This window comes from Muscardinus avellanarius (genome assembly GCF_963383645.1).
Source record: "Muscardinus avellanarius genome assembly, chromosome: 18".
In the NCBI taxonomy this organism is placed as follows: domain Eukaryota; kingdom Metazoa; phylum Chordata; class Mammalia; order Rodentia; family Gliridae; genus Muscardinus; species Muscardinus avellanarius.
Window position 1 is genome coordinate 44,558,179 of NC_137804.1, and position 26,812 is coordinate 44,584,990.

Sequence of the window (26,812 nt, forward strand, 5' to 3'; positions counted from 1 at the left end):
ACGCAAACCCAGATCCTTCTATCTTTGTCTCCCAAGTGCTGGGATCACAAGCATCTGCCAACACACTGGATTTTTTTTTTTTTTTTTGAAACAGGGCCTTGCTAAGCTGCTGCTCCTGGCTTCCAACCTGCGATCCTCCATCTGAGCCTCTCAAGTGTAGAGACCACAGGTGTGCCTGGTTGAAGAGCCCTGTTTTGTACAGAGCATTCTAATTGGTTTCTAAGGAGAGGAAGCCCCAATTCCTTGTAACTCAGAATCATATTTTGTTTGCTTACTCAGGTCACATATGGATCTTTTGATCCCATGCTAAATGTCAAAGACCAGTTCCCCTCACTCTACCAGATGGCCCCTGAGGACAGCTCTCTGGTCCATGCAATGGTGTCATTACTGGTGCATTTTGGCTGGACGTGGGTGGCCATCTTAGTATCTGATGATTTGAAAGGAGAACGGTTTCTTCAGCATCTGAATGTGGAAATGGTGAAAAAAGATATCTGTGTGGCCTTAGCAGAAAAGCTCCCTGCCTTAAAGAAAATGCATCCACAAAGTACATATAGTGCCATGAACAGGCTCAGCATTTCATCTGCAAACGTGCATATACTCTATGGTGAAGCAGGGAGTCTCTTCATAGTAGACTACATGACAGATCACTTCCTAACCACAGGGAAGGTGTGGCTCATGGCAGACAAGTCTGACATCACTGGATTCGACGATAACCAAATACTGCATTCCTTCCATGGAAGCTTCTCGTTTGCACAACACAAGCGGGAAATCCCTGGCTTCCAACACTTTTTCACCACTGCCGACCCTTCCCAGTACCCAGAGGATTTTTACTTCAGTAAATTTTGGATTGCAGTTTTTAACTGCTCACCTGCTGGGTCATCATGTGGGAAAATTGGAGACTGTGAACGCAATGCCTCCTTAGACTATTTCACAGGAAATGCCAACCTGATGACCTTATCTGACTCCAGCTATTTCCTCTATAATGCTGTGTATGCCGTGGCCCATGTCCTCCATGAGGTGCTTGTGGAGAGAATAGGCCAGGGATCTCCAGAGGATGGAGAGCAGCCCAGGCCCTCTCCATGGCAGGTAAGGCTTCTCCCGGAGCAGGCCAGGGCTGAGCACCTGCTGGCACCCGCGGGTACTCTAGTGAGGGGCCTCCTGGCTGTGTTTTCATCTCTAGATCAGCAGGATCCAGCAAGAAGTATCATGGGCATCTTCACACTGCTTCTATCTCAGACTATTTAATTAGAAAACTGAATCAGGAAAGCATGTTCTACTGTGGGATAAAATACTATCAAATATGTGAACACAACTCATAACTGACAGGGTGAATAAATTGCTCCAATCTGCATTTTTTTGGAACATATCCAATGCTGGGAGACATGGACTGAATGCCCATGTCTGATTCTGGGTTCTTTGCATTGATGAAATGGACTCTACCCATTTAGATTCTAGTACTCTATATCTCTATCACATATAAGATGTGACTCTGAGAAATGAATTGTTTTTAAGCCTCTTCCTCTGCTTCCTCCTTCTCCTCCTCCTTTTTCTTCCTTATTGTTTCAGAAGTGGGGACAACCCCAGTCCTTAAAACATTTTTAAATGTCTTTACATTTTTATTATAATTTTGAAGCACAGTTTCAAAAGATTCTGAGAGCCTCACTCAGAGGCTGAGGTGGGCCTTGAACCTGAGATCCTCCAAGTACTTGGTGACAGGAATGTGCCTTTGCATCCAGCTTAGGCATCATTATTTTTCTAAAATCTATACAACCCACCAAAACGTAGCCTGTGGCTCTACTTTTAAGTAGGAGACCTCGATTGGTGGCGATCATCTCAGACTGCCCTCCAGGTTTGAGATGGATTTTTCTGGCCACATCCTGACAGATCTGAACCCATAGTCTATGTATGAAATACATTTATCAGCTCATGCACAGTAGTCAACATCACTAATCAGGTTTTTGGAATATGTAAACATATTTACTATATAGACAAAGGCAAATATGTAAAAAGCAATGTCAGAAAGTCTCATCCACCATCTGATTTCTATTTTTCCTATAATAATGTTCAAATGCGTTTTGTTCTTATTGGAATTTGCCACTTAGAAAAGAAGGTCACTGTGTCCAGGTGGATTACAAATATGGAGAAGTCAATTATTTATAGAAATAACAAAACTGTGTAAGCAATCAGAGGTTAGTAATTTCCCTCAATGCAGTGCTCTGGACACCAGAGACTCACAGGTTAGCACACTCCATTCAAAACCTCCTTAGAATTGAGAGTTGTTTTTCAGTTGGGGACACCAATAGCTCCCTTCCCTGACACAAGACAATAGCCCGGTCAGTAAGAAGGTCCAACAGCAGAGACAAAGGAGCCCATGTTCTGCCTCCTTTAAACTTCACTGAGATAAAACTGGTAAACACAGTCAATTGCGCATATTTAATCTCTCTCTCTCTTTTTTTTTTTTTGGTGGTACTGGGGTTCCTGGAAACCCTTCTACCTTTGGGCTACACTCCCAGACCTGTTTTACACTTTTCTTTATTTGGAAACAGGGTCTCTTAAGCCAGTGCGGCTGGCTTCAAACCTGCGCGATCCTCCTGTCTCCGCCTCCCAAGCACGGATATTACAAGTGTGCGCCACCATGCCCGGCTTTAATCTCTGTTTTGATGAGCTGTGATGTGCATACACCAGGCTGCCCTTCCCAGGATGCAGGCTCTGAAACACCCACCCCTGTGGTGGCCTAAGTACAAGGATTGGCTTCCAAGCTGCTCCAAATAGACTTTGCTGGTCAGGGTTGTAGCAGAGCCTCTGCCAACGCCACCCTCTTGGCCCACTCTAGAATCCCTGGACTCCAGGCTCCACCACTGTGCCCATGGGAGAACACTTCCCCTCCCTTGAGCCCACAAGAAGGTGACCTCAAAACAAAAAGACCAGAGCCTTCTTCAGGGAGAAACCTGAGCCTGGGGAGGTGGGAAGAAGGACTGCCTAGGAATTAAGGGCTTCCCACCTTCCATCTGTATGTACGCCTCATTGCCACATCAATGCCTCTCCTCTAGCTCCATCCACTCCTGAAGAAACTCAAGTTTACCAACAGTGCTGGGCAGCTCATATCCTTAGACAACAGAGGAAACCACGGGACCATGTATGATATCCAGAACATTGTGAATTTCCCTACTGGCCTTGGGTTGCTGGTTAAAGTAGGGGAGTTTGCCTCTGGAAGTCCACTCCATCAAGGCTTGGTCATCAATGAAGGGATTATAGAGTGGCCTATTGGCTTCACACAGGTATGATTCTGTTTCCTTATTGCATAAACAAAGACAAACATAAAGAGTCATCGCTGTTGCTGGGTGTGGTGGAAAACCTCTGTAATCCTAGTAACTTGGGAGGCTGAGACAGGAGAACTGCAGGTTCAAGGACAGCTTGAATAATTAGTAATATTCTCATCAACCTAGATAGACTCTGCTTCAGAAATAAAAAGAAAAGTAAACATGAACATAAACATAATCATAAAAGTGAGCTAGGATTATAGTTCAGAGGTAGAATGTCCCTGGATTCAATCAGTATTACCAAATAATAAAGCTGGGCATAGTGGCGCACGCTTGTAATCCTAGAATTTGGGAGGCTGAGACAGGAAGATCACAGGTTGCAGACAGCCTCAGCTACTTAGTGAGGCTCTTTGCAACTCAGTGAGGCCCTGTTTCAAAATAACAAAAAATAGGGCAGGGGGTGTAGCTTGGAGGTCAAATACCCCTGACTTCTATCTCAGACCCGCAAACAAAAACAAAAAAACCCCAATACTATTACCACAATAAAAAATGGATTGATAAATAAACAAATAAATAAACACATGGGTCTTGAAGGGCTTGGGTGCAGCTCAGGGCTATAGCCCTTGGCTGGCATGCTCTCAAGACCCTGGGTTCCATCCCAAATACTGCAGAGGTAGTGAAGTAAAAAGAGTCATCTTGAGATGAGCCTGAATGTGAGCCCTTTAGCCCAGCACCAAGTTCACCAATCGCATCCTGATTTTGTATGATGAGAATTTGAATGGACAAATTCTGAGCTAAAATCCATAGAAAGAGCAACTTTGAAGAAGTTGTTTTTAAGGTTTTGGTGCAATGATTCGTGCAGCATTAATAAAATTAAGCGAAGTTAAGAAATTACAACAGAAATGGAAGTACAGATGCATAAATACCAAATCTATCCTTCCATACGACCTGAGAGCCTTTGTCCTACCTGGAGAGGATCCTTGGCTGTGTTGCTGTCTAGTATAATCAAAGTGGGTTCTGGATTAGGACACCATCCCCTCCTGGAGGTTTTCTTTGCCTTGTTCTTGGTATTAAGATGCCATTCACTCCCCAAACGTTGTTCTGTTCAGCATGTTTTCTCCTTCTTCTTTTATATCATTATCCTGGGGATTGGAACTAGGAACATTCTATCACTGAGATAAACCTTGAGCCCTGTTTTAAAATTGTGAGAACAGTATCTCACTAAGTTGCGGAGACTGGCCTTGACCTTGCAGTCCTCCTGTGTCAGCCACACAGGTACTGGAATTACAGGCGTGTGCCACCATGCCCAGCTCTACTCAGCACCTTAACGCATAAGGTGAGTTCATGACCTCTATCCACAACTGAACATTTCCAGGCAATTTTAAGACTTTTATCAGTGCACTGCAATTATGCATCACAGTAGGTTCAGTGTGATACAAGCGTGCATGCACACAGCCTGGTGTATTTGCTTCAGCATCTTACCACCCTCTCTCCTCCTCCATCCACATACAAGTTCCTGAAATTCATAGCAATGTCTTCACCTGTTGCTATGGTATATATATTTTTATTATATTTTTTATTTTTATTGGTGCATTATATTCATACAACTTATTGGGGTAAAAAACTTGTGTGTACAAACATGTACTCATCGCTGATTTAACCCCTACCCAAATACCACCCCATTCCCTCCCCGTCCCTCCCTTCCTTGCTTGGCTTAGTGATTGACTTCGATATGTTTAAGTACATTGTGTGCTTTAGAGATTTTTCTCTTCCCCCTCCTTTCTCTTCCTTTAGGTTATCTTGTTTGCTCCTCTTTTCTCCCTAACTCTCACATATTAGGGAAAGCATCTGATTTCTTATTTTTTGTGACTGACTGATCTCACTTAGCATAATGTCCTCCAGCTCCATCCATTTCCCTGGAAATGACTGCTATGGTATATTTGAACTGTTTCCTTCCTCTATCCTCCTCTTTCTCTTCCCAACTCCCTCCCCAAATTCTCTTCTGCTATTTTATGGCAGTTGATTTGTACAACAATCAACTTTGCACATATAATTATATTCTCAATTACACATAATTATAATTCTCAATAATTATACTCACCATTACATTCTATGGTTTTTCTTGTCCTCAGAAGCCCCCAATATGTGGTGTGTCACTCTCTGAGATTTTCTGTAGGTATGAAGCAGAGATTAGATCGATTATACATAAAGTCCAACAGTCCCCATTCAAAGACGCAACCTCAAAGTATTCTCAGGCATAGCAGTTGACAGACCCACAGAGAATCTCATAGAGAAAGGAGTTGGGTGATGAGGTTATATGAGAAGCCTGGGTGTGTGGCTGATGTCTGAACCCAATGCGATCCTGAGCCATGGTGATATGTGGTGATCGCTTGAGATGGAGAGACGGCAGCTCAGCTTAGGAGCCCAGAATCAGGTGTCCATGTAGGATACCATGGTGACCTTTGGTGTTATGAGAGATGACCTTCTCTTCCAGGTCAAAGTGCTTTCTTATGAGCCGGGCGTGGTGGCGCACGCTTATAATCCCTGCACTTGGGAGGCTGATACAGGAGGATCGCCCAGGTTTGAAGCCAGCCTTAGCTGGTTTGAGAGACCCTGTTTCCAAATAAAATATAAAAAAGGTCTGGGAGTGTAGCCCGGAGGTAGAAGGCCCCTGGAACATCCCCAGTACCACCAAAAAAAAAAAAAAAAGTGCTTTCTTATTTGGAGAGAGATTCTGACTCACTGTTAAAGTAGATAATAACACAGCACATTCTAACCATCACCTGGTTTCCCTCAGACTCCTCAGTCTGTGTGCAGCCAGAGCTGTGGCCCAGGATTCAGGAGAATCCTCCAAGAAGGAAGACCTGTCTGCTGCTTTGCTTGTATTCTCTGCCCAGAGGGACACATTTCCAATGAAACAGGTAACAGTTCACAGCCACCCTACAGTAATCTTCTGTCACATTTTACTACAATAGGAGCCAAGGACATTGGCCGTGGGCCACAGAGGCCCCTGTTCACCGTCCACCATCCTGTCTATAGATGCTTGCTGAGGTCACTGTCTGCCCACCTATGTCCTCTGTGGCCCAGCACAGCTCAGCCTATGAGGTCATCTGTGGTGGACAGTCCAGTCGTCCTTTGTTAGCCTCCAGTGCTACCATAGACAGTCTCCTGAGACCTCACGGTGGGCCAGGTTAACGTCCACCCATGGAATGCAAGATGAGCCATCCTCAAGGTACCTGTGGGTGCCTTGGAAGCATGAAACCAATAGAAAGACTGGGCTCTTCATCGCCAGGAGATACACACAGAGCAAGTAAGCATGAATTGTCATGGGAAGGTTTTAGTGCACTGAACCATGTTAAACACCATGCAAGGCCTGAGGACACATTCTTTATACTGGACCCTGATTTTTGCATTATTATATGATAGGGAAAAAGCTCCAGTTAACATATGAAGGCATGAGCTGAACATGGTGATCCATGCCTGTCATCCTAGTACTTGGGAGGCTGAGACAGCAGGATTGCCACTTCATAGGAAAAATGGTCACCAAAGAATGCTTTCAGTTGTAAATAAATATAAATATATAAAACTAATTTAGTCTTAAAATTTTGATTAAAATGCTCACTACTGAAAACCTTACTGAATTTTCGCTGGGTGCTCTAGCACATGCTTGAAATCACAGCCACTCAGGGGGCTGAGGGAGAGGATCATGCATTTACAGGCTGGCCTGGGCAACTTAGCCAGACCCTGACTCAAAATAAAAAAGAGTCTGGGGGTGTAGCTCAGTGGCAGAGCACCCCTCGGGACCAAACTTCTGCACAAGAAAGTTAATATAAAATGGCAATTAAATTTCATTTGAAGTTCAAAACTAGTGAATTCAAAGTGTTTTCAATATTTATATGGAAACACTCATCAGAATTGTCATTGGAAATGAAAACTTAGGATGGGAACAAGACTACTTCTGGCAGATATGAAGTTATATACTGAAACCAGTAGAAATAAAGGTACGTTAAATATAGGAGGTCCTGTAAGGTGTAGGAATTTGATATCTGGGTTGAGCATGTATAAGGAAGGCTTCAACCTGATGGATCTGGGTCAATATTATAAGCATGGCAGACCTCCTATCATGAGAAGACACAGGGTGGTGGGAGGAGACTTGGTGATGTCACTGAGCCACAGGAGGAGCCATGGAGACCTCCAGTGTCCCTGGAAGGGTGGGCTCAGCATTCTCCAGCTCAGTGATGGCACAGCCTGCTCTGTGCTTGTCTTGGACGTCATGGACAGTCTGTCCTCAGTGACATTACAGAGGGGACCGTGGACTTTTATGTGGCAAAGAGGACAAGTCAGTAAATATAAACTACTGTTTCCCCTCCAGATGCAGAGCAGTGCTCCCAGTGCCCCCTACACAAGTACCCAAACACACAGAGGAGCCGCTGCCTCCCCAAGGTGGTGGCCTTCCTGGCTTATGAGGACCCCTTGGGGATGGCTCTGGCCTGTGCTGCTCTGGGCTTCTCTGCACTCACAGCTGGGGTTCTTAGGGTCTTTGTGAAGCACAGAGACTCTGCCATCGTCAAGGCCAACAACCGCACTCTCAGCTACGTCCTGCTCGTCTCCCTCGCCTTCTGCTTCCTCTGCTCCTTGCTCTTCATTGGCCGCCCCAACATGGCCACCTGCATCCTCCAGCAGATTACCTTTGGAGTCGGGTTCACTGTGGCTGTTTCCACTGTCTTGGCCAAAACTGTCACCGTGGTTCTGGCCTTCAAGGCCACGGGTCCTGGGAGGAGGATGAGGCAGCTCCTGGTGTCAGGGGCTCCTAATTTCATCATCCCCATCTGTTCCCTGATCCAAGTGATGCTGTGTGCCATCTGGCTGGGAACCTCTCCTCCCTTTATTGACGCTGATGCATACTCTGAACATGGCCACATCTTCATCATGTGCAACAAGGGCTCAGTCACCGCTTTCTACTGTGTCCTGGGATACCTGGGCTCCCTGGCCCTGGGGAGCTTCACTGTGGCTTTCCTGGCCAGGAACCTGCCCGACACCTTCAATGAAGCCAAGTTCCTGACCTTCAGCTCACTGCTGTTCTGCAGTGTCTGGGTCACCTTCCTCCCTGTCTACCACAGCAGCAAGGGGAAGGCCATGGTGGCCGTGGAGGTCTTCTCCATCTTGGCCTCCAGTGCGGGGCTCCTGGGCTGCATCTTTGCCCCCAAGTGCTACATCATTCTCATAAGACCTGATAAGAACTCCCTGAAAGGTCTGAAGGACCAAAGTTCTAGGAGAAATAGGCTTTCTGGAGGCTTCCACCATAAATCTCCTTCCTAATTTTAAAGTTTGAAACATTGTTTAATTATTGTCTTCCTCTGGCTTCTTCCTCTTTTGATACTGAGAATTGAGCCCGGGGCATTCTACCTCTGGGATACATCTCCAGTCCTGTTTGTTTTATTTTTAAACAGGTCTCTGTGAATTGCTGAGGGCCTTGCTAAGTTGCTGATGCAGGCCTGGATTCTGCGATTCTCCAGGTTCAGCCTCCAGGTACTGGATGACAGGTGTGGCCACCACACCTGGCTGCAGGCATTCTCTGGGAATGGTTCTTGATTCCATGAAGATTATGCATGTAGCCTTTGATTCTAACTTTTAACATATTTTTCCCACTTTCTTCTTTTTGCCACCTGCTAATTCAGAGACATCTTTGTATAAGAAATTATGGAATATGCATGATACCTATTCTTTCCTTACCTAAAAATTACTTAGAGAGCTGGGCATGGTGTCACACACCTGTCTTCGCAGCACCTGGGAGGCCGAGACAGGTGGGTCACAGGTTTGAGGCCAGTCTCCAGAACTTAGTGAGATGCTGTTTCCAAATAAAAACTAAAAAGAGCTTGGGTGTGAAACGTCCCTGGGCTCAAACTCTGATCCCAACAGTTTTTATTTATTTGGATTTTTAATAGTTTTGACCTTAGATTTTTACTCGTGAACACATTGTGGTACAGGTTTTCATTGAGACAATCACCTGCTGTCCACACTGGATCCTGAGTCCAGGGCCTGTGTCCCTGCTCGCTCACCTGGAGTAAGCACTCAAGGAACACGCAGTGGCCAGGATGTGGTTTAATAAGAGTATCATGCCACAGAAGCCAAGGGAGGCTTTTGCATGTCAGGAGGAGAGGGCCACTCAGGTGTGGGCAGAGAGGAGAGAGGAGGCCAGGAGAGGCTCTGGTGGCTCAGTGAGGAGCCTGTGAGGCCTCCTCCGTGCAGTCTGCACTGAGGCTCAGGTTCACTTATGGCCAGGCTTGGGGTTCTAGGAGTGGAGCTGTGGTACCCCAGGGAGCAGCCTCCTGAGATGAAAGCTCCCTCCAAGGAGGCAAGTGGATGGATGGGTCAGTGCCCACCCTCCACGTGTACACAGCAAGGGGCTGTTCCAGATACAACCCACAAACGCCATCAGTTGTGCAGAACACTTCCTGCACATGGAATGTTACAATTTCCTGATGTGTCTACACACCACCCTTTCTCCTTAGGATGAAGTGCAGCCATGGTCACACCTCTCTTGGTCCACCAAACATGCTCAATCAGCAGGACTGCAGGCTGAAGAGATGCTCTGGGATCCAGTCTGGGTTCTACTCTCACCAGCCAGGGAACTCAGGCAAGCAGTCAAAGTGCACTCTAGCAGTTTCCTCCAAGATGAAGTGGTGATAATATAGAAACAGCCAGGGTGGGGCCGCAGCCTGCAATCCCAGCACTGGGGAGGAGGCAGGAGGAAGAGGTTTGCGGCCAGCCTCAGCTACTTAGAGAGCCCTCCACAATTTAGTGAGATCCTTTTTCCAAATAAAAGATAAGAGAAGGCTGGTGTAGGAGTGACTCAGAGGTAGAATATCTCTGAGTTAAATCCCTTGTACTACCATAATTATACACACAAATATAATAGAACTTGAGATTGAAATGAGTACTCACTAGTTAATATTTATAAGGCATTCCTTGCTTTTTTTGAGAAGTGCTGTAGAAGTGTCTGGCCATTTATTACCAATACATTAGAATACTTTGCTATGTCACAATGACCCCTACAGACAAAGGAACAATTCACCTCAAAATATCTAAACCTATAGGCACCTGTTACTGCATATCAAAATAAATAAAAATAAGCCGGGCGTGATGCTGCACGCTTGTAATCCGTGCGTTTGGGAGGCTGAGACAGGCGGATCATGCAGGTCGAAGCAGCCTTAGCTGGCTTAAGAGACCATGTTTCCAAATAAAATATAAAATATGTCTGGGAGGGTAGCCCCGAGGTAGAAGACCCCTGGTTTCCATCCCCAGTACCAAAAAATAACAATAATAATAGAATTACAACATATGCATCTCGAAAACTCTGTCATTAATAAGATTAAATGAAAACCCTAAGCTTACACAGTACAACAACATCATTAGATTGATTGACGTAGGTACCCTGTGTCTCTATATTAGAGAATATACACTGTTTTCAAAGACTCACAAAGCCTGGACAGCTTTTGGGAGTGAACAGTTTTACAGTTAGCTACTGTGTCCAGGGTGTTCAGCACCTCTCAAAGCAGACAGCCAACCCCTTTGATTCAACTGTTCAGCCGCTACTTTCACTCAGAATCACACAGGACAAATCTTTTATTTTTTTTGCTGCACTGGGTGCCGTGTGTCTTGTCACACACAATCAGTGTCTTTCCACGATGTCTGGAGGTTTATTCAACACTTGAAAGTCAAAACACAGAGAGACTTACCGGGAAACTGTCTGAGTGCATTTAGTTTAAGTTTGAATGTTGGGTGGTTACTTTGCCAAAGCCAATTAGCACCAATGAGCATTAAGCAATGCATATAACACAAGCAAAAGTAACAATTAAGTCGAATAAGTGTGCGAGACAATATGCAAATTCTACACATTCAGATCACTTCAATTAATTAAAAAATAATATGAGCCGGGCGTGGTGGCACACGCTTGTAATCCCTGCGTTTTGGAGATGAAGACAGGAGGATCATCCAGGTTCAAAGCTAGCCTGGCTTTTTCCAAATAAAAATATATGATGGGTCTGGAGTATAGCCCAGAGGTAGAAGGGTTTCCAGGAACCCCAGCACCACATGCACACAAAAATTACATGATACAAACAGGGAGTGGGGAATAATGAACCAAGTCTAGAAATGGAACAGGAGATTCAGGGGTTGATAGAGTGATTTTGAGTTGCACTGATCTTCAGGAAGAGAGAAGAGCAGGACCGCAGTGGTCACTGGATGGTAGTGGCCCACAGGGGCGGGCTGCTGTGGTGTGTGCAAAGTGCCCCACGCTGCTCGTAGGAAGGCAGGTCTCTTCCTAGGATTTCATGGGCACTGCCCAGCATCTTGGCAGACTCCCCCAGGCTCATCCAACACCATGAGACTCCTGTCAGTAGTCTCAAATGTATTGACGATGTGCGTCCATCAGAGAGGAGACAGTTCCTGACCCAGGGGTCTGTTATCAACTGCAGCACAGATGTGCTGGTCTTAGCCCAAAGGCTGACCATGCAGACAAGTTTCTGAAGTTATATGCTGGCAGACATAAACAAATTGTGTATGAGTTTCTCAAGTTGTTTGAGCTCTTTGCTGGCATGTGTAAACAAGCTGTTTATGAGTTTCTGAAAATTATTTATAACCCATACTCTATACACCTTTGGCTGGTACTGAAAATTGCTCTGATACTGATTTCCAATAAATTTGCACAGCAGGCAGAGTCTGGGCACTGCATAATGTAATCTAGTTCAATCCATTTATCTGCAAACAACACAACTATTGTCCTTTATGGATGAGTATAATTCCACTGTGTGCATATACCATATTATATTTAGCCATTCATCGCTTGAACACCTAGGTTGTTGTGAATGGTGCTGGCTAATCATGGGTGTGCAGGACTCACTGTAGGATTCTAACTTCAGTTCTTTTCAACACCAACTCCTGCTCACCTTGTCCTGTCCCTCAGGGCAGTGGACTAACAAGTTGAAACTTCTGGGTTCTTAGCAACTCAGGGCTGCTGTGGTCCTCAGAGCCTCAATGGACCATGATGAAATCCTGGCGGGCTTGGAGAAACTGAGGCACAAACATGTTTTTGCAGTGTTTTCATCAGGATGAAGGTGACGGGTGCAGAGCCCCGGGCAGTGGGTCCCCAAGCTCCTGGATGGACGGCAGCAGAGTCATGAAATTACAGGGCGCCAGACGTGCTATGACCATAGCCAGACAGCTCAGGTCTCAGCTCCGTGACTCCCTTGGTGCCCCCTTTCTTTCTCCCTTTTTCTCTGCTGGGAAGCCTATCAGCACACTTTGTACAAGTCCAGGACATCCACCACAGGGGGGCGCCATTTTGCCCATACAGAGGACACCTGGCTCCTGCTCCTCACCTGCACAGTTCAGCCTGAATGCCAGATTGTCTCCGAGTTGGGCACAGCCTGAGATGTTCTTCTTTTTCTCTTCTTCCTGCTCCTGCAGCCCTTGCACACACCCTGGTACCATAATATCACAGTCTGTGTAAATGACCTGAAGCCAAATATCCAGAAAGGTGGAGACCTGGTGCTGGGAGCCTTTTTCCTCCTTTACTACCCAAATATGGAGTCGCCCATGGTCTGGCAATCTTTTTTAAGGAAATCAGAGCACAGAGAACCTTTAGTGTAAGTTTCACTCTTTACCCAAATGTTATGGGTGGCTGTGGCTATGTGATTTTCTGTGATTAATCTCTCTGCTTTGGCACTGGGGATGGCCCCAGGGACTTTCTGCCTCTGAGAAACATCCTCAGCCTTTTTTTAAAAAATAAATTTTGTGGCATGGGGGATGAAACCCAAAGACTATCTACCCCTGACCTATACCCCAAGATCAATTTTTTAAAAAAATAGGACCTAAGTTGCAGAGGACCTCACTAAGTAGCTGACGCTGGCTGTGAACCTCTGATCATCCTGTCTCTGCTTCCAAAGTACTGGGATTACCTGTGTGCACCACCATGCTCTTATTGTGTGTGGTACTAGGAAATGAACCAAGGCACAGTCTACTCCTGAGCCACACTCCCCCAGTCTTTTTGATCCTTCTGTCTCAAATTCTCAAGTGTCTAATACTCTTTGAAACTGCATAACAATGAGAGAAATGCAGAGCAATATATTTCAAGGTTCTCTCTCATCCTCGTGAATCTACAACCATGTGGTCGTTCTCAGCTCCACAAGTACAGAGGAGAGTAGGTGACACATTTTCCTATTCCTTCAGCCTGTTCTACATGATTCAGCAGTGTGGGTTTTGAAATGAAAGTGTCTGTTAGGACCCGCTTCTTCTGGTGGCAGAAGCCCCTTATGGGGACACACAGGTGTGCGAGCCTCTGTGACCTTGCTCATGGTGTCAGACCCATGAAGCCCTTAAGAAGGTCCCTTGGTTTTCCTCGGCAACTACATGGTCAGGAAAGTTGGTCAGACACAGCATTTCCACAGATCGCGTACAGCCTTAAGCCTGGATTCTATGCAAGGGGTCTGCATGGGTCTCTAATGATTAATTTACCATACTAACACACACAGATTGTCAGTATGGGGCAGTATGAACCAGGGAGCGCTCCTCCACTGAGCTACATCCCAGGCACTTTTAGTATGTATGTATGTATGTATGTATGCATGCGTGCATGTATTTTAGTACCAAGTTAGACTGAAGTCCAGGGTCAAATTATCTCCTAGCTTAACCCCCAGCCCTATTTTTTATTCTTTCTTTTGAAACAGGGTCTGAGTTGCAAAGAGCCTCACTAAGTAGCTAAGGCTGTGTGCGAACCATGATCCTCCTGTCTCATCCTCCCAAACGTTGGGATTACAAGCATGCACCACCACGCCTGGCTTGCTACTACTTGTTCTGTAAAACAAACAAACACAAAAAAACAATAAAAACAGCCTCAGCAATTTAGAAAATCTCTTTTTGAAAAAACTAAAATGAAATGTAAAAAGCATCAAACCAATAAAAAGACTGGGCTCTTCATTGCTAGGAGATACACACAGAGCAAGTGAGCACGAATTGTCATGGGAGGGTTTAATGCATTGAACCATGTTAAACACCATACAAGGCCTGAGGACACATTCTTTATACTGGACCCTGATTTTTGCATTATTATATGATTGGGAAAAAGCTCCAGTTAACATATGAAGGCATGAGCTGAACATGGTGATTCATGCCTGTCATCCTAGTACTTGGGAGGCTGAGACAGCAGGACTACAGGTTTGAGGCCAGCCTCAGCAACTTGACAAGATCCTCTGCAATGTAGGGAGACCCTGTTTCAATACAGGCATAAACAGGTTGAGGATGTATCTCAGAGGTAGAATATCCCTGGGGTTCAATCCCATGCAGAAATAGATAGGTAGAACAATAGATAGATAAGACGAAGTCATAACATTTTAAGAAAAGGACAAAGACATAGTTTAAGAAAAGTCACAGTAGTATCTGTGTATGTAGTTCTCATTCAAGACATCAATTTAAGAAATTATATAGATCAAAACATGTTATTGCCAAACACAAGTTGTTGAAAGAATAATTAATACTGCTCTTGTTTTTCTAATTGTAAATAACAAATATATGATTCGAATGCATGCAGAAGCACTTATGTAATTCTTGCCATGTGTGTGTGTGCATGCAGTATTTGGGAGGAAACGTAGGGCATTCTACCTCATAGCTATGTCCCCAGCTTATTGTTATTTTTTCTTTTGAAACAGAGTCTAAGTTGCTGAGCATCTCCCTATGTTGCTTAGGCTGGCTTTGAACCTGAAATCATCCTGTCACAGCCCTACAATACCTAGATTGTGCCCAGCTTCAATGGTCTAAGCAGTAGTAATTATGTGATTTCAATTGCTTGCAGAATAGTTAATATCAGGTACATACGCATGAATGAAAAGACAATCTCCTAATTTGTGCCAGATTTTGATACGTAGGAGGGAACAGAGAGCAGATGTTAAATGTGGTAGAAAGGACATTCTGTTATGCCAAACTCAAGATCCTTCTAACCTGCCACTTCACAGAAAAAATGGTCACCAACAATGCTTTCAGTTGCAAATAAATATAAAAATATAAAAACAACCCAGTCTTAAAATTTTGATTGAAATGCTCACTACTGAAAAACTTATTCAATTATAGCTGGGTGCTGTGGCACACACTTGAAATCCCAGCCACTCAGGGGGCTGTGGCAGAGCACCCCTCGGGACCAAACTACTGTACAAGAAAGCTAATAATATAATGGCAATTAAATTTCATTTGAAGTTCAAAACTTGTGAATTCAAAGTGTTTTCAATATTTATATGGAAACACTAATCAGAATTGTCATGGGAAATGAAAACTTAGGATGGGAACAAGACTACTTCCAGCAGATGTGAAGTTATATACTGAAACCAGCAGAAATAAGGGTACGTTAAATATAGGAGGTCCTATAAGGTATAGGAAGTTGATTTCTGGGTTGAGCATGTGTAAGGAAGGCTTCCACCTGATGGATCTGGGTCAATGTTATTAGCATGGCAGACCTCCTATCATGAGAAGACACAGGGTGGTGGGAGGAGACTTGGTGATATCACTGAGCCACAGGAGGAGCCACGGAGACCTCCAGTGTCCCCGGGAGGGTGGGGTCAACATTCTCCAGCTCAGTGATGGCACAGCCTGCTCTGTGCTTGTCTTGGACATCACAGGCAGTCTGTCCTCTCAGTGACATTACAGAGGGGACCATGGACTTTTATGTGGCAAAGAGGACAAATCAGTAACTATGAACTACTGATGTTTCCCCTCCAGATGCAGAGCAGTGCACCCAGTGTCCCCCGCACGAGTACCCAAACACCGAGAGGAGCCGCTGCCTCCCCAAGGTGGTGGCCTTCCTGGCTTATGAGGACCCCTTGGGGATGGCTCTGGCCTGTGCTGCTCTGGGCTTCTCTGCGCTCACAGCTGGGGTTCTTGGGGTCTTTGTGAAGCACAGAGACTCTGCCATCGTCAAGGCCAACAACCGCACTCTCAGCTACGTCCTGCTCGTCTCCCTCGCCTTCTGCTTCCTCTGCTCCTTGCTCTTCATCGGCTGCCCCAACATGGCCACCTGCATCCTCCAGCAGATCACCTTTGGAGTCGGGTTCACTGTGGCTGTTTCCACTGTCTTGGCAAAAACTGTCAACGTGGTTCTGGCCTTCAAGGCCACTGGTCCTGGGAGGAGGATGAGGCAGCTCCTGGTGTCAGGGGCTCCTAATTTCATCATCCCCATCTGCTCCCTGATCCAAGTGGTGCTCTGTGTAATCTGGCTGGGAACCTCTCCTCCCTTCATTGACACTGATGCACACTCTGAACATGGCCACATCTTCATCGTGTGCAACAAGGGCTCAGTCACCGCCTTCTACTGTGTCCTGGGATACTTGGGTTCCGTGGCCCTGGGCAGCTTCACGGTGGCTTTCCTGGCCAGGAACCTGCCTGACACCTTCAACGAAGCCAAGTTCCTGACCTTCAGCTCACTGCTGTTCTGCAGTGTCTGGGTCACCTTCCTCCCTGTCTACCACAGCAGCAAGGGGAAGGCCATGGTGGCCGTGGAGGTCTTCTCCATCTTGGCCTCCAGTGCGGGGCTCCTGGGCTGCATCTTTGCCCCCAAGTGCTACATCATTCTCATAAGACCTGATAAGAACTGTCTGAAAGGTCTGAAGGACAGAAGTTCTAGGAGAAATAGGCATTCTGAGGGCTTTTCTCATAAATCTCCCTCCCGTTTTTAAAGTTTGAGACTAAAACCCAGCCTGGTTTTGAGGTTAGATATTGTCTTCCTTTCTTCCTCCTCCTCTTTTGATACTGAGGATTGAGCCCAGGGGCATTCTACCTCTGAGCTACATCCCATCCCTCTTTATTTTATTTGTAAAGGCTGAGAGCCTTACTAATTTGCTGATGCTGGCCTGGAACCTGCAATGCTCTGATCTCAGCCTCCCAGGTACTGGATGACAGGTGTGCACCACCACACCTGGCTGCAGACTTTTTCCGGGATGATCACTGATTCCATCAAGATCATTCAGGGAGGAGAAGATGGCGACTGAGTAAAGCAGCTTCTACGAGTACCGCTGACACTCGATCTATACTGCTTCAAAAATGCCTTACATAGCCAGAAAATACTATCAACAGATAAATATAAGCTATAAATACAAGGGATAGAGAAAATGGAGACTAAAAGTACAGCCAGAGAACAGAAACTGGCCTGCTGTGGCCTCGGCCACTGTGCCATCATCATCTTGCCTCACAGAACCAGACGCCAGGGAGGAAAAGAAAAGGAGCTGAAGCGATCAGTTACATCCCAGTCAGATGTAATTCAGCAGTTCTTTTAGCGCAAAGAAGGACTTAAAATTTTCAGTGGCCAAGCCCATCCCGTTCTCCAGAGATTCAATGTGGAGCTCAAAATCAGAAAAGAAATATGCCAGCCTTGCAGCCAAGGATGTGGCGGCGATGCCATCTTGCCAGCAAGAGCGGCCAGTTCACCATCCAGGAGAGCTACAGCCCAGTGTACTCTACAACCATAAGTGTAATTGCAGCCCCTACTGGAGAAATCCCAGCATTGCACCCCCAGGACTCAACTAGCTTTGATAAACTCCCTGGGTCTGAGATCTAGCGGGTCAACCCAGTGCAGGAGTAGGGATGGTAGACATTACACCCTAGTTGCAGTATCCTGAAGGAAAGCTCCCAGCCCGGCGCACCCAGGGTATTGCGACTAACTCCATGGGTCTGAGACTCTGCGATACAACTCACCCTAGAGATCCAGAGCACAGTAAGTGAGGTTGTGGTGATTTGGAGAAGAACCCAGAGAAAGTGGGAATGGGATCTGTTGTTGATTATATCAGAAGCTCAGACAGACTCAAGACTCTGATCGGTGGAAAGTATGGGGGAGTCATATGCTTAACTCTAAACCCAATCAGCAGGATTGCTAGGAAGAACACAGACCTCCCAATTGTGACCAGGGAGAAGTCAGACTAGCCCAGCCCTAGCTGCAGAGAACTGAGCCTCCTCCTCTGGTCTCAGAGGCATATGCTACCAACGGAGGCAGGGAAAGACCTAGACATCAAGTCTGTGGAAAGTGTGGAGGGTAACCTTCAATCAATATTAAATCCAATCCCATTAATATTGACCATCTGCATAGACTGAAAGACTCAACCAGACTCACAGGAAAGGTGCTGGTGGCATTCAATATCTACACAGAGAGAGAGACTGGTGAATTTATTTGTAGAGTCGCATCAATTTGTTGTTGGGATTATTTGGATTTTTTAGTTCTTTTTTTGAGTGTGTATACCTTTTTCTTTTTCTTTTCTCTTTTTTTGGAGGAGTGTTTGTGGGGTTTTTTATGTTTTGCTTTTTTATTTTTGTTTGTTTTTTAATCCTCTTCCCAAATCCTCTCCCAAGCTTCTCCTCTATTGTACATACCTACTCTCTACTCTTTCCCTCGTCTATCTTTTCTCTTCTTTTTATCACTTCCTTGTGGCGAGCCACCATTAGAAGATGGCGCCGGCTTCCTGCCTCTGAGCTTGATTGACACATGGCTGTGCAGGAAGCAACTCCATATTTGGAGGCTAAAGTTACGTAATGCATGACGTGGTGGTGGCCTGACGAGCATGAGCCAATGAGTGAGTGAGACGTGGCAGGAAGTGATTGGGAGAGTTAATGTTTATAATGCCCTGCGCAAGGCAGATTTCCGCCATTCCGCCATTTTTCTTCAACTTGTATCCTGAATAAACGGCTTGCAAGAAGAGCTTAGTGTTGCGTCTTAATCGCTGGTCGAGGGACGCGACACTTCCTTATCTTGTATTAAATTCAATTCATATCACCATAGCAGAAACTCTACATTGGTTATTAGAATACTACTACACTGGTACTATTCCTAATCTATAGCATATACTACCTTAACAGACTCATAATCATAATTTCGACCCTATCTGAGACCTTACCCTTTTCTTCCATTACTCCTTTACTTCCCTCCTTACTCAACCTTCACTGTTGAAAATAACTTGCCCTTGAAAATACCAGCTGACACCTAGAGTTGGAGAGAAATCTACCAACAGCAACAGGTACAAACCTCTGAAATCATGGGAAGGAGGAACAACAACAGAACAATAAGCTGTAACAACCCCACAATAACAGAACCTGATAACACAGAAATGCAGAGATTTCCAGAAGATCAAATCAGGAATGTAACTATAGAAATAATTCAGGATTTTAGATAAGAGTTCAGAGAGAGAGTGTGTGAAAGAAATAAAGGATGCAATCATTGAAGTAAAGGCATCAATTCAAAGTATAAACAATCGATTAGACCACATGGAGAATAGAATCTCGCTCTTAGAAGATGATCACTCCAAAAATGAACACAGTTATAACATAGAAAAACAATTCGTCAACAGGAATCGAACACTAAAGAAATATGGGCCTATTTAAGAGAGCTAACCTAAGAATTATCAGCATAGAGGAGGGAAAAGAAGGTAAAACCAAAGGAATCAACAATCTCTTCAAGGAAGTAATAGCAGAAAATTTTCCAAACATAGAGCAAGAGGTCGATACACAGGTTCAGGAAACATATAGAACTCCCTTTAGACAAGATCGGAGGAAAAGTTCCCCATGTCACATAATAGTAAAAATGACCAAAGTAGAAGCCAAGGACGAACCTTAAGGCAACAAAAACAAAAGGCCAAGTGACATTCAGAGGCAAACCAATTAGAATCACTCCAGACTTCCCAAACCAAGTCATGAGAGCCAGAAGGGCCTGGAGTAACACATTCCAAACTCTGAAAGAAAACAACTTCCAACCAAAAATTTCCTACCCAGGAAAACTATCTTTCAAATTAGATGGAGAAGTAAGAATCTTCCAGGACAAACAGAAGCTGAAGGAATTTATGTTTCAAAACCAACACCAGAGAAAATACTCAAAGAGATTAACTGCAAAGAAGAAATATGTAATACACGCCAGAACCAGAGAAACAAGAATTTCCATCCAGCAAACAACTAAGCAGAGAACAAACAGTATTTCAAACTCAAAAAAAAAAAAAAATCTTAACGTGATAGGAATTAAAAGTCATCTCTCAATAATCACCCTGAATGTAAATGGCCTCAATTCCCCAATAAAAAGATATAAAGTAGCAAGATGGATTAAAAAACAGAACCCATCTATCTACTGCTTGCAAGAAACACACCTTACATGTAAAGATAGTAACAAACTTAAGGTAAATGGTTGGAGCAAGGTAATCCAAGACAATGGAACTCAAAGCCAAGCAGGAGTAGCAACTATGATATCAGACAAGTTAGACTTCAAGCCCAAGTTTATTAAAAGAGACAAAGAAAGTCATTTTTTACTGGCAAAGGTACATCCAACAAGAGGAAATAATAATAATCAACATTTATGCCCCAAACATATGTGCAGCTAGTTTCATAAAACAAACTCTCTGTGACACTAAATTACACATAAATCCCAATACAATAATACTGGGAGACTTCAACACCCCTCTCACACCATTAGAATGATCTTCTAGACAGAAGGTCAGTAAAGATGCCTCAGAACTAGTGGACACCATTAATCAGATGGACCTGTTGGACACATATAGATTATTTCACCCAACTACAGCAGAGTTCACATTTTTCTCAGCAGCTCATGGAACCTTCTCCAAAATTAATCACATCCTGGGCCACAAAGTGAGCACTAGCAAATTCAAAATATGTGACATACTTCCCTGTCTTTCCAGACCATAATGGAATGAAATTAGAAATCAACTATAAGAAGACCCAGAGAAACCACATATGTGGAGGCTGAACACCACACTTCTGAATGAAGAATGGGTCATAGAAGACATAAGAGGTGAAATCAAGAAATTTCTAGAAACAAACGAAAATAAAGGTACAACATAACAAAACCTCTGGGACACTTTGAAGGCAGTATTAAGAGGAAAATTTTGGCTGGGCATGGTGGTGCACGCTTGTAATCCCCACACTTGGGAGGCTGAGACAGGAGGATCGCGCAGGTTCAAAGCCAGTCTCAGCTGGCTTATGAGACCCTGTTTCCAAATAAAATATAAAATAGGTGGACCTGTTGGACACATATAGAATATTTCACCCAACTTTGAAGGCAGTATTAAGAGGAAAATTTATAGCACTGAGTGCTCACATAAGAAAAACAGAAAAATCTTCAAATAAATAACCTAATGACACACCTCAAAGCCCTTGAAAAGCAGGAACAATTCAACCCCAAAGTCAGTAGAAGACAGGGAATTATTAAAATTAGAGCAGAAATCAACAAAATAGAAAATTAAAAAATACAGAAAATCAACAAAACCAAAAACTAGTTTCTTGAAAAAATTAACAAGATTGACAAACCACTAGCCAACCTAACTAAAATAGAGAATCAACCCAATTTATGAAGAGAAGAGATGAAAAAGGAGACATTACTACTGACAGTGTAGAAATCCAGAGGATTATCAGAAACTACTTTGAAAAACTATACTCCAATAAAATGGAAAATACGGAGGAAACTGACAACTTTCTATATAAATACAACCTTCCTAAACTGAGTCAAGAAGATATGGAACCCTTAAACCAACCAATAATAATCAAAGAGATTGAAACAGCAATAAAGAGCTTACCATCAAAGAAAAGCCCAGGACCAGATGGTTTCCCAAGTGAATTCTATAAAACCTTTATAGAAGAGCTAACCCCAATACTCCTCAAACTATTTCACGAAATAGAAAAAACCGGGACTCTCCCAAATACATTCTATGAAGCCAACATCACATTAATACCCAAACCAAATAAAGACAGTTCAAGGAAGGAGAACTACAGGCCTATATCTTTGATGAAGTTGGATGCAAAACTGCTAAACAAAATATTAGCAACACATATTCAAAACCACATAAAGAAAATCATATATCATGACCAGGTAGGGTTCATCCCAGGGATGCAAAGCTGGCTCAACATATGCAAATCAATCCATATAATGCATCATATAAACAGAATCAAGGACAAAAATCCCATGATCATTTCAATAGATGCTGAAAAAACATTTGATAAAATCCAACATCCATTTATGATAAAAGGAATTTAGGCAATTGGAATAGAAGGAACATATCTCAACATCATAAAGGCAATATACAATTAGCTCATAGCAAACATCATATTAAATGAGGAAAAACTTCAAGAATTCCCCCTAAAAACAGGAACAAGACAAAGATGTCCATTATCACCACTTCTCTTCAGTATAGTACTTGAGATTCTAGCCAGAGAAATAAGGCAAGAAAAGGAAATCAAAGGAGTACAAATAGGGAAAGAAGAACTTAAATTTTAACTATTTGCAGATGACATGATACTTTATTTAGAAAACCCAACAAATTCAACCAAAAGGCTTATAGAACTGATTAACAAATTCAGCAAAGTGTCTGGATACAAAATCAACCTCAGAAAATCAGAAGCTTTTTTGTATACCAATCATAAATCCACTGAAAAAGAAATTCAGAAAACACTTCCACTCAGGCTCTCCCATAAAAAAATACTCAGGAATAAACTTAACCAAGGAGGTAAAAGATCTCTACAAAGAAAACTATAAAACATTGAAAAAAGAAATCGAAGAAGATCTTAGAAGATGGAAATTTTGCTAATCCTGTTCATGGATAGGCAGAATAAATATTAGCAAAATGGCCATACTTCCAAAAGTGATCTACAGATTCAATGCAATGCCTATTAGATTACCAAGATCATTCCTCACAGACATAGAAATATCAGTACTTAAATACATTTGGAACAACAACAAGCCCAGAATAAGCAAAGTAGTTGTCAGCAACAAAAACCATGCAGGGTCATTTTGAGACAGCAAAGTATTTTAATGCATTGATAATAAATGATTAAATACAGCCAGCCGTGGTGGCGCACGCTTGTAATCCCTGTGCTTGGGAGGCGGAGACAGGAGGATCGCGCAGGTTCGAAGCCAGCCGTGCTGGCGTAAGAGACCCTGTTTCAAAAAATATAAAATAGGTCTGGGAGTGTAGCCCGGAGGAAGAAGGGCTTCCAGGAACCCCAGTACCACCAAAAAAAAAAAAAATAAATAAATAAATAAATAAATAAAAAATAAATAAATGATCAAATACTTCTATATCACTTCTTGTGGAAAACCTTATAAGTATTAACTAGTGAATACTTTTTTTTTTTTTTTTTTTGCGGTACTGGGGGGATGGAACCCAAAGGCATTCTACCTCTGAGCTATACTCGCAGCCCTAGTTTTTTATTCTTTATTTTGAAACAGGGTCTCACTGAGTTGCAAAGTCTGAGTAAGTAAGTAGCTGAGTCTATCTGTGAACTACAATTCTCCTGTCTCATGCTCCCAAGTGCAGGGATTTCAAGCGTGCACCACCACATCCAGCTTGATTACTCATTTTAAAGGTTCTATCATATTTGTGTGTAAAATATTTTGGGGATGGTACACGGGATTTAATTCAGAGGCATTCTACCTCTGAGTCATTACTACCCCAGCTGTCTTTTATCTTTTATTTGGAAACAGGATCTCACTAAGTTGTAGAGGGCTCTCTAAGTAGCTGAGGCTGGCTGCAAACCTGTATCCTCCTGCCTCAGCCTCCTGAGCGCTGGGATTTCAGCCTTGCGCCCCCACACCTGGCTGTTGCTATATTATCCCCACTTCATCTGTGAGAAAACTGGTAAAGTGCACTTGGATTGCTTGCCTGAGTTCCCTGGCTGGTGAGAGTAGAACCCAGACTGGAACCCAGAACATTCCCCTGCTCACCAACCCGCTGACTGAGCGCGTTGGGTGGACCAAGCGAGGTGTGACCACAGCTGCACTCCATCCTAAGGTGAAAGGGGTGGGTGGTAGACAACCAGGAAAAAGGGGCATTGTGTGTGCCAGAAGTGTTCCACACACCTGATGGGACCTGCTGGGTTGTATCTGGGAACAGCCCCTTGCTGTGTTCATGTGGAGGGCGGACAGAAGGCAAAAAAGGAATTAATAAAGTCCACATACTCTGACCAAAAAAGAGCTGCTAACTTAAAAAATAGGGTACTGAAAATCTGATCTAGTTCCTATTATGATAAACTTAACTCAGTTTGGGAGCGATTCGCGTTGAACCCTACTATGCTGTATGATTATAATCCACCAATAAGAATAAAAAACACCTTTTGAATATGCACCATCTTGATGTTTTTAAAAAGCCAGCCTCAGCCACTAGCAAGGGTCTCAGACACCTAGTGAGACCCTGCTTCCAAATAAAAAATAAAATTAGGCTGAGATGTATCTTGGGAGGTAGAATGCCTCTGGGTTCAATTCCATGTCATACAAAAAATAAAATTTTATCGGGCTGAGGGTGTAGCTCTGAGGTAGAATGTCCCCCGGGTTCCATCTACCGTACCACAAAAGAAAAAAGAAAAGAATAAATAAGCTGGGCGTGGTGGCGCATGCTTGTAATTCCAGTATTTGGGAGGCTGAGACAGGAGAATCATGGTTCACAGCCAGCCTCAGCTACTTAGTGAGGCCCTTGCAACTCAGTGAGACCCTGTTTCAAAATAAAGAGTAAAAAATAGGGCTGGGGTGTAGCTCGGAGGTAGAATGCCCCTGGATTCCATCCCCAGTACCACACAAAGAAAGAATAAATAAACAAGAACCACCTAGCTGGTTCCCAAGAGTCACCTAGGAGCTTGTTTCATCTCCAGAACACACACACACACACACACACACACACAGAGTGCACATGGTAAGCTGGGCGTGGTGGTGCACACCTGTCATCCCAGTGCCTGGGAGGCTGAGACAGGAGAATCGCAGGTTTGAGACCAGCCTCGGCGATTTAGGAGGAATGCCAGCAACCTAGCGAGATCCTGTTTCAAAATTGGAAACAGAAGTGCCAGGGTGCAGCTGGGAGGTGGAACGGCCGTGTTAGAACCCAGGACTAGAGGGGAGGAAAAAGCACGTTTTAATTGCCTTACAATCGTGTAATGGAATCTGCGGTTCACTTCAGGTGACTGACAGAAGCGATAAGACGAAAACAAAGTGAACCCGAGTGGCTGGGCTGGCTGGGGTGGCCTGGCCGGGCCACCCCACACTGCTCACACTTCCCCTCCCAATAGGCTCACCTTGCAGCCTTGGTGGGTGGAGCGCTGAGCCCAGGGCCTGCTAGGGCAGGTTCCATTCCCTGGTGTCCCACCAGCAGGAGTTCTAAGAGAGGAGTCAGGGAGCCAGGCCCGGCAGGCACTCTCATCACAGTACTTGGGAGGCTGAGACAGGAGGACTGCAGGTTCGAGGTCAGCCTCAGCAATTTAGCAAGGCCCTTGGCCACAATCCTGTTTAAAAAAAAAAAAAAAAGATAAAATAGGGGTAGAATGCCCCCGAGTTCAATCGCCAGTACGAAAAAAGAGGAATCACTTTATTTTTTCTAAACTTAATACACTCATGGGTTTGCATCTGGGGAATTTCATGATTTCCTGAAGTATTCCTCTATTTCTTTTTCTGCACAAGTTCCCTATAATCTGAATGTGGTTCAGAGGAGCAGGGCTTTCAATCCGTGGTAAATCCTCTTGTCCCTTGGACTCCCGCGAACGTCAGGGGCATTCCTCCCAAAGAGCTCCGTAGAGCACCCTCCGTGGGCCTGGAAAGATGTGTGTGGAGGCTCTGGCCCTGCAGGACCCCACAGTGTGCTTCTTTTCATGGGGGCTGACTCGGGAGGTCGAGCCAGGAGGAGCGTGAGTTTGAGGCCAGCCTCAGGAACTTGATGAGACCCTGTATCAAAATAAAAAAGCAAACACTAAAACCTTTCCAGGCTGGCCTGCAGCTCTGGGTGTGCACTCCTGGGCCCTGCTGCAGGCTCCCTACTTCCTCCCTCTCCTGGGCCTTCCTAGCCCTCCACTCTGGGCGGGCAGCTCGAGTGGAGGCTTCAGGGCACAGGTCGTAGCAGACGCTTTGGCAGTGTGCAGGCTGTGCGCTCTCTCTGGAGACGTCTCTGGCTTCCTGGACAAGGGCGAGGCTGCTGCCTTCTCCACCGCCGGTGTAGAGTCTCCAGGGCTCTCTGCTTTGTGAGGTCTGCTCCACACCGCACCGACACTAGTGTGTGTGGGCTGACTCAGTACAGAGGGAGGGGAGCACAGAGACAGGGCTTTGGCCGGCGAGCCGCCTCCACGGGGAGGGTTGGGCACTGTCCAGGGACAGAGGCCAGCCGGCGAGTGGCCCTCAAGGCCCAGCGGTGAGTTTCCGAACCTGCTAGCCCAGAGCTCTTTCCCGTTTGCAGCAGGCGCGGGCCAGCCCCGGGCCACAGTCAGACCCAGCGACTGTGCATCCGCGAGTGCACGGAGAGGTAGGAGTTGCTGGTGAAGGCCTTGCCGCAGTGGCCACAGGCGTAGGGCTTCTCCCCGGTGTGTGTGCGTGCATGCTTCTTGACGGCCGAGAGGTTGTTGAAGGCCTTGCTGCAGTCCGGGCACACGTAGGGCTTCTCGCCCGTGTGGATGCGCTTGTGCACAGTGAGTGAGAAGCTGCTGCTGAAGGCCTTGGCGCACTGGCCACACGCGTACGGCTTCTCGCCCGTGTGCGTGCGCGCGTGCTGCGCCAGGTAGGA

The 26,812-nt window shown here is 44.9% G+C and overlaps 2 protein-coding genes across 2 annotated transcripts; both read left to right on the forward strand.

Moving 5' to 3' along the window:
• Nucleotides 1–303: 303 nt before the first annotated feature.
• Nucleotides 304–9,777, forward strand: LOC308276645 (vomeronasal type-2 receptor 116-like; the record flags this gene model as incomplete). Its single annotated transcript, XM_080715469.1, has 5 exons — nt 304–1,086; nt 3,051–3,278; nt 6,300–6,441; nt 7,633–8,511; nt 9,773–9,777. 5 exons carry the CDS (start codon nt 304–306, stop codon nt 9,775–9,777), a joined length of 2,037 nt encoding a protein of 678 aa, XP_080571595.1.
• A 3,648-nt stretch (nt 9,778–13,425) lies between these two features.
• LOC308276646 (vomeronasal type-2 receptor 116-like) lies at nt 13,426–26,280 on the forward strand (the record flags this gene model as incomplete). The annotated part of the gene is made up of 3 exons (XM_080715470.1): nt 13,426–13,513; nt 16,026–16,904; nt 26,198–26,280. 3 exons carry the CDS (start codon nt 13,426–13,428, stop codon nt 26,278–26,280), a joined length of 1,050 nt encoding a protein of 349 aa, XP_080571596.1.
• Nucleotides 26,281–26,812: the final 532 nt, after the last annotated feature.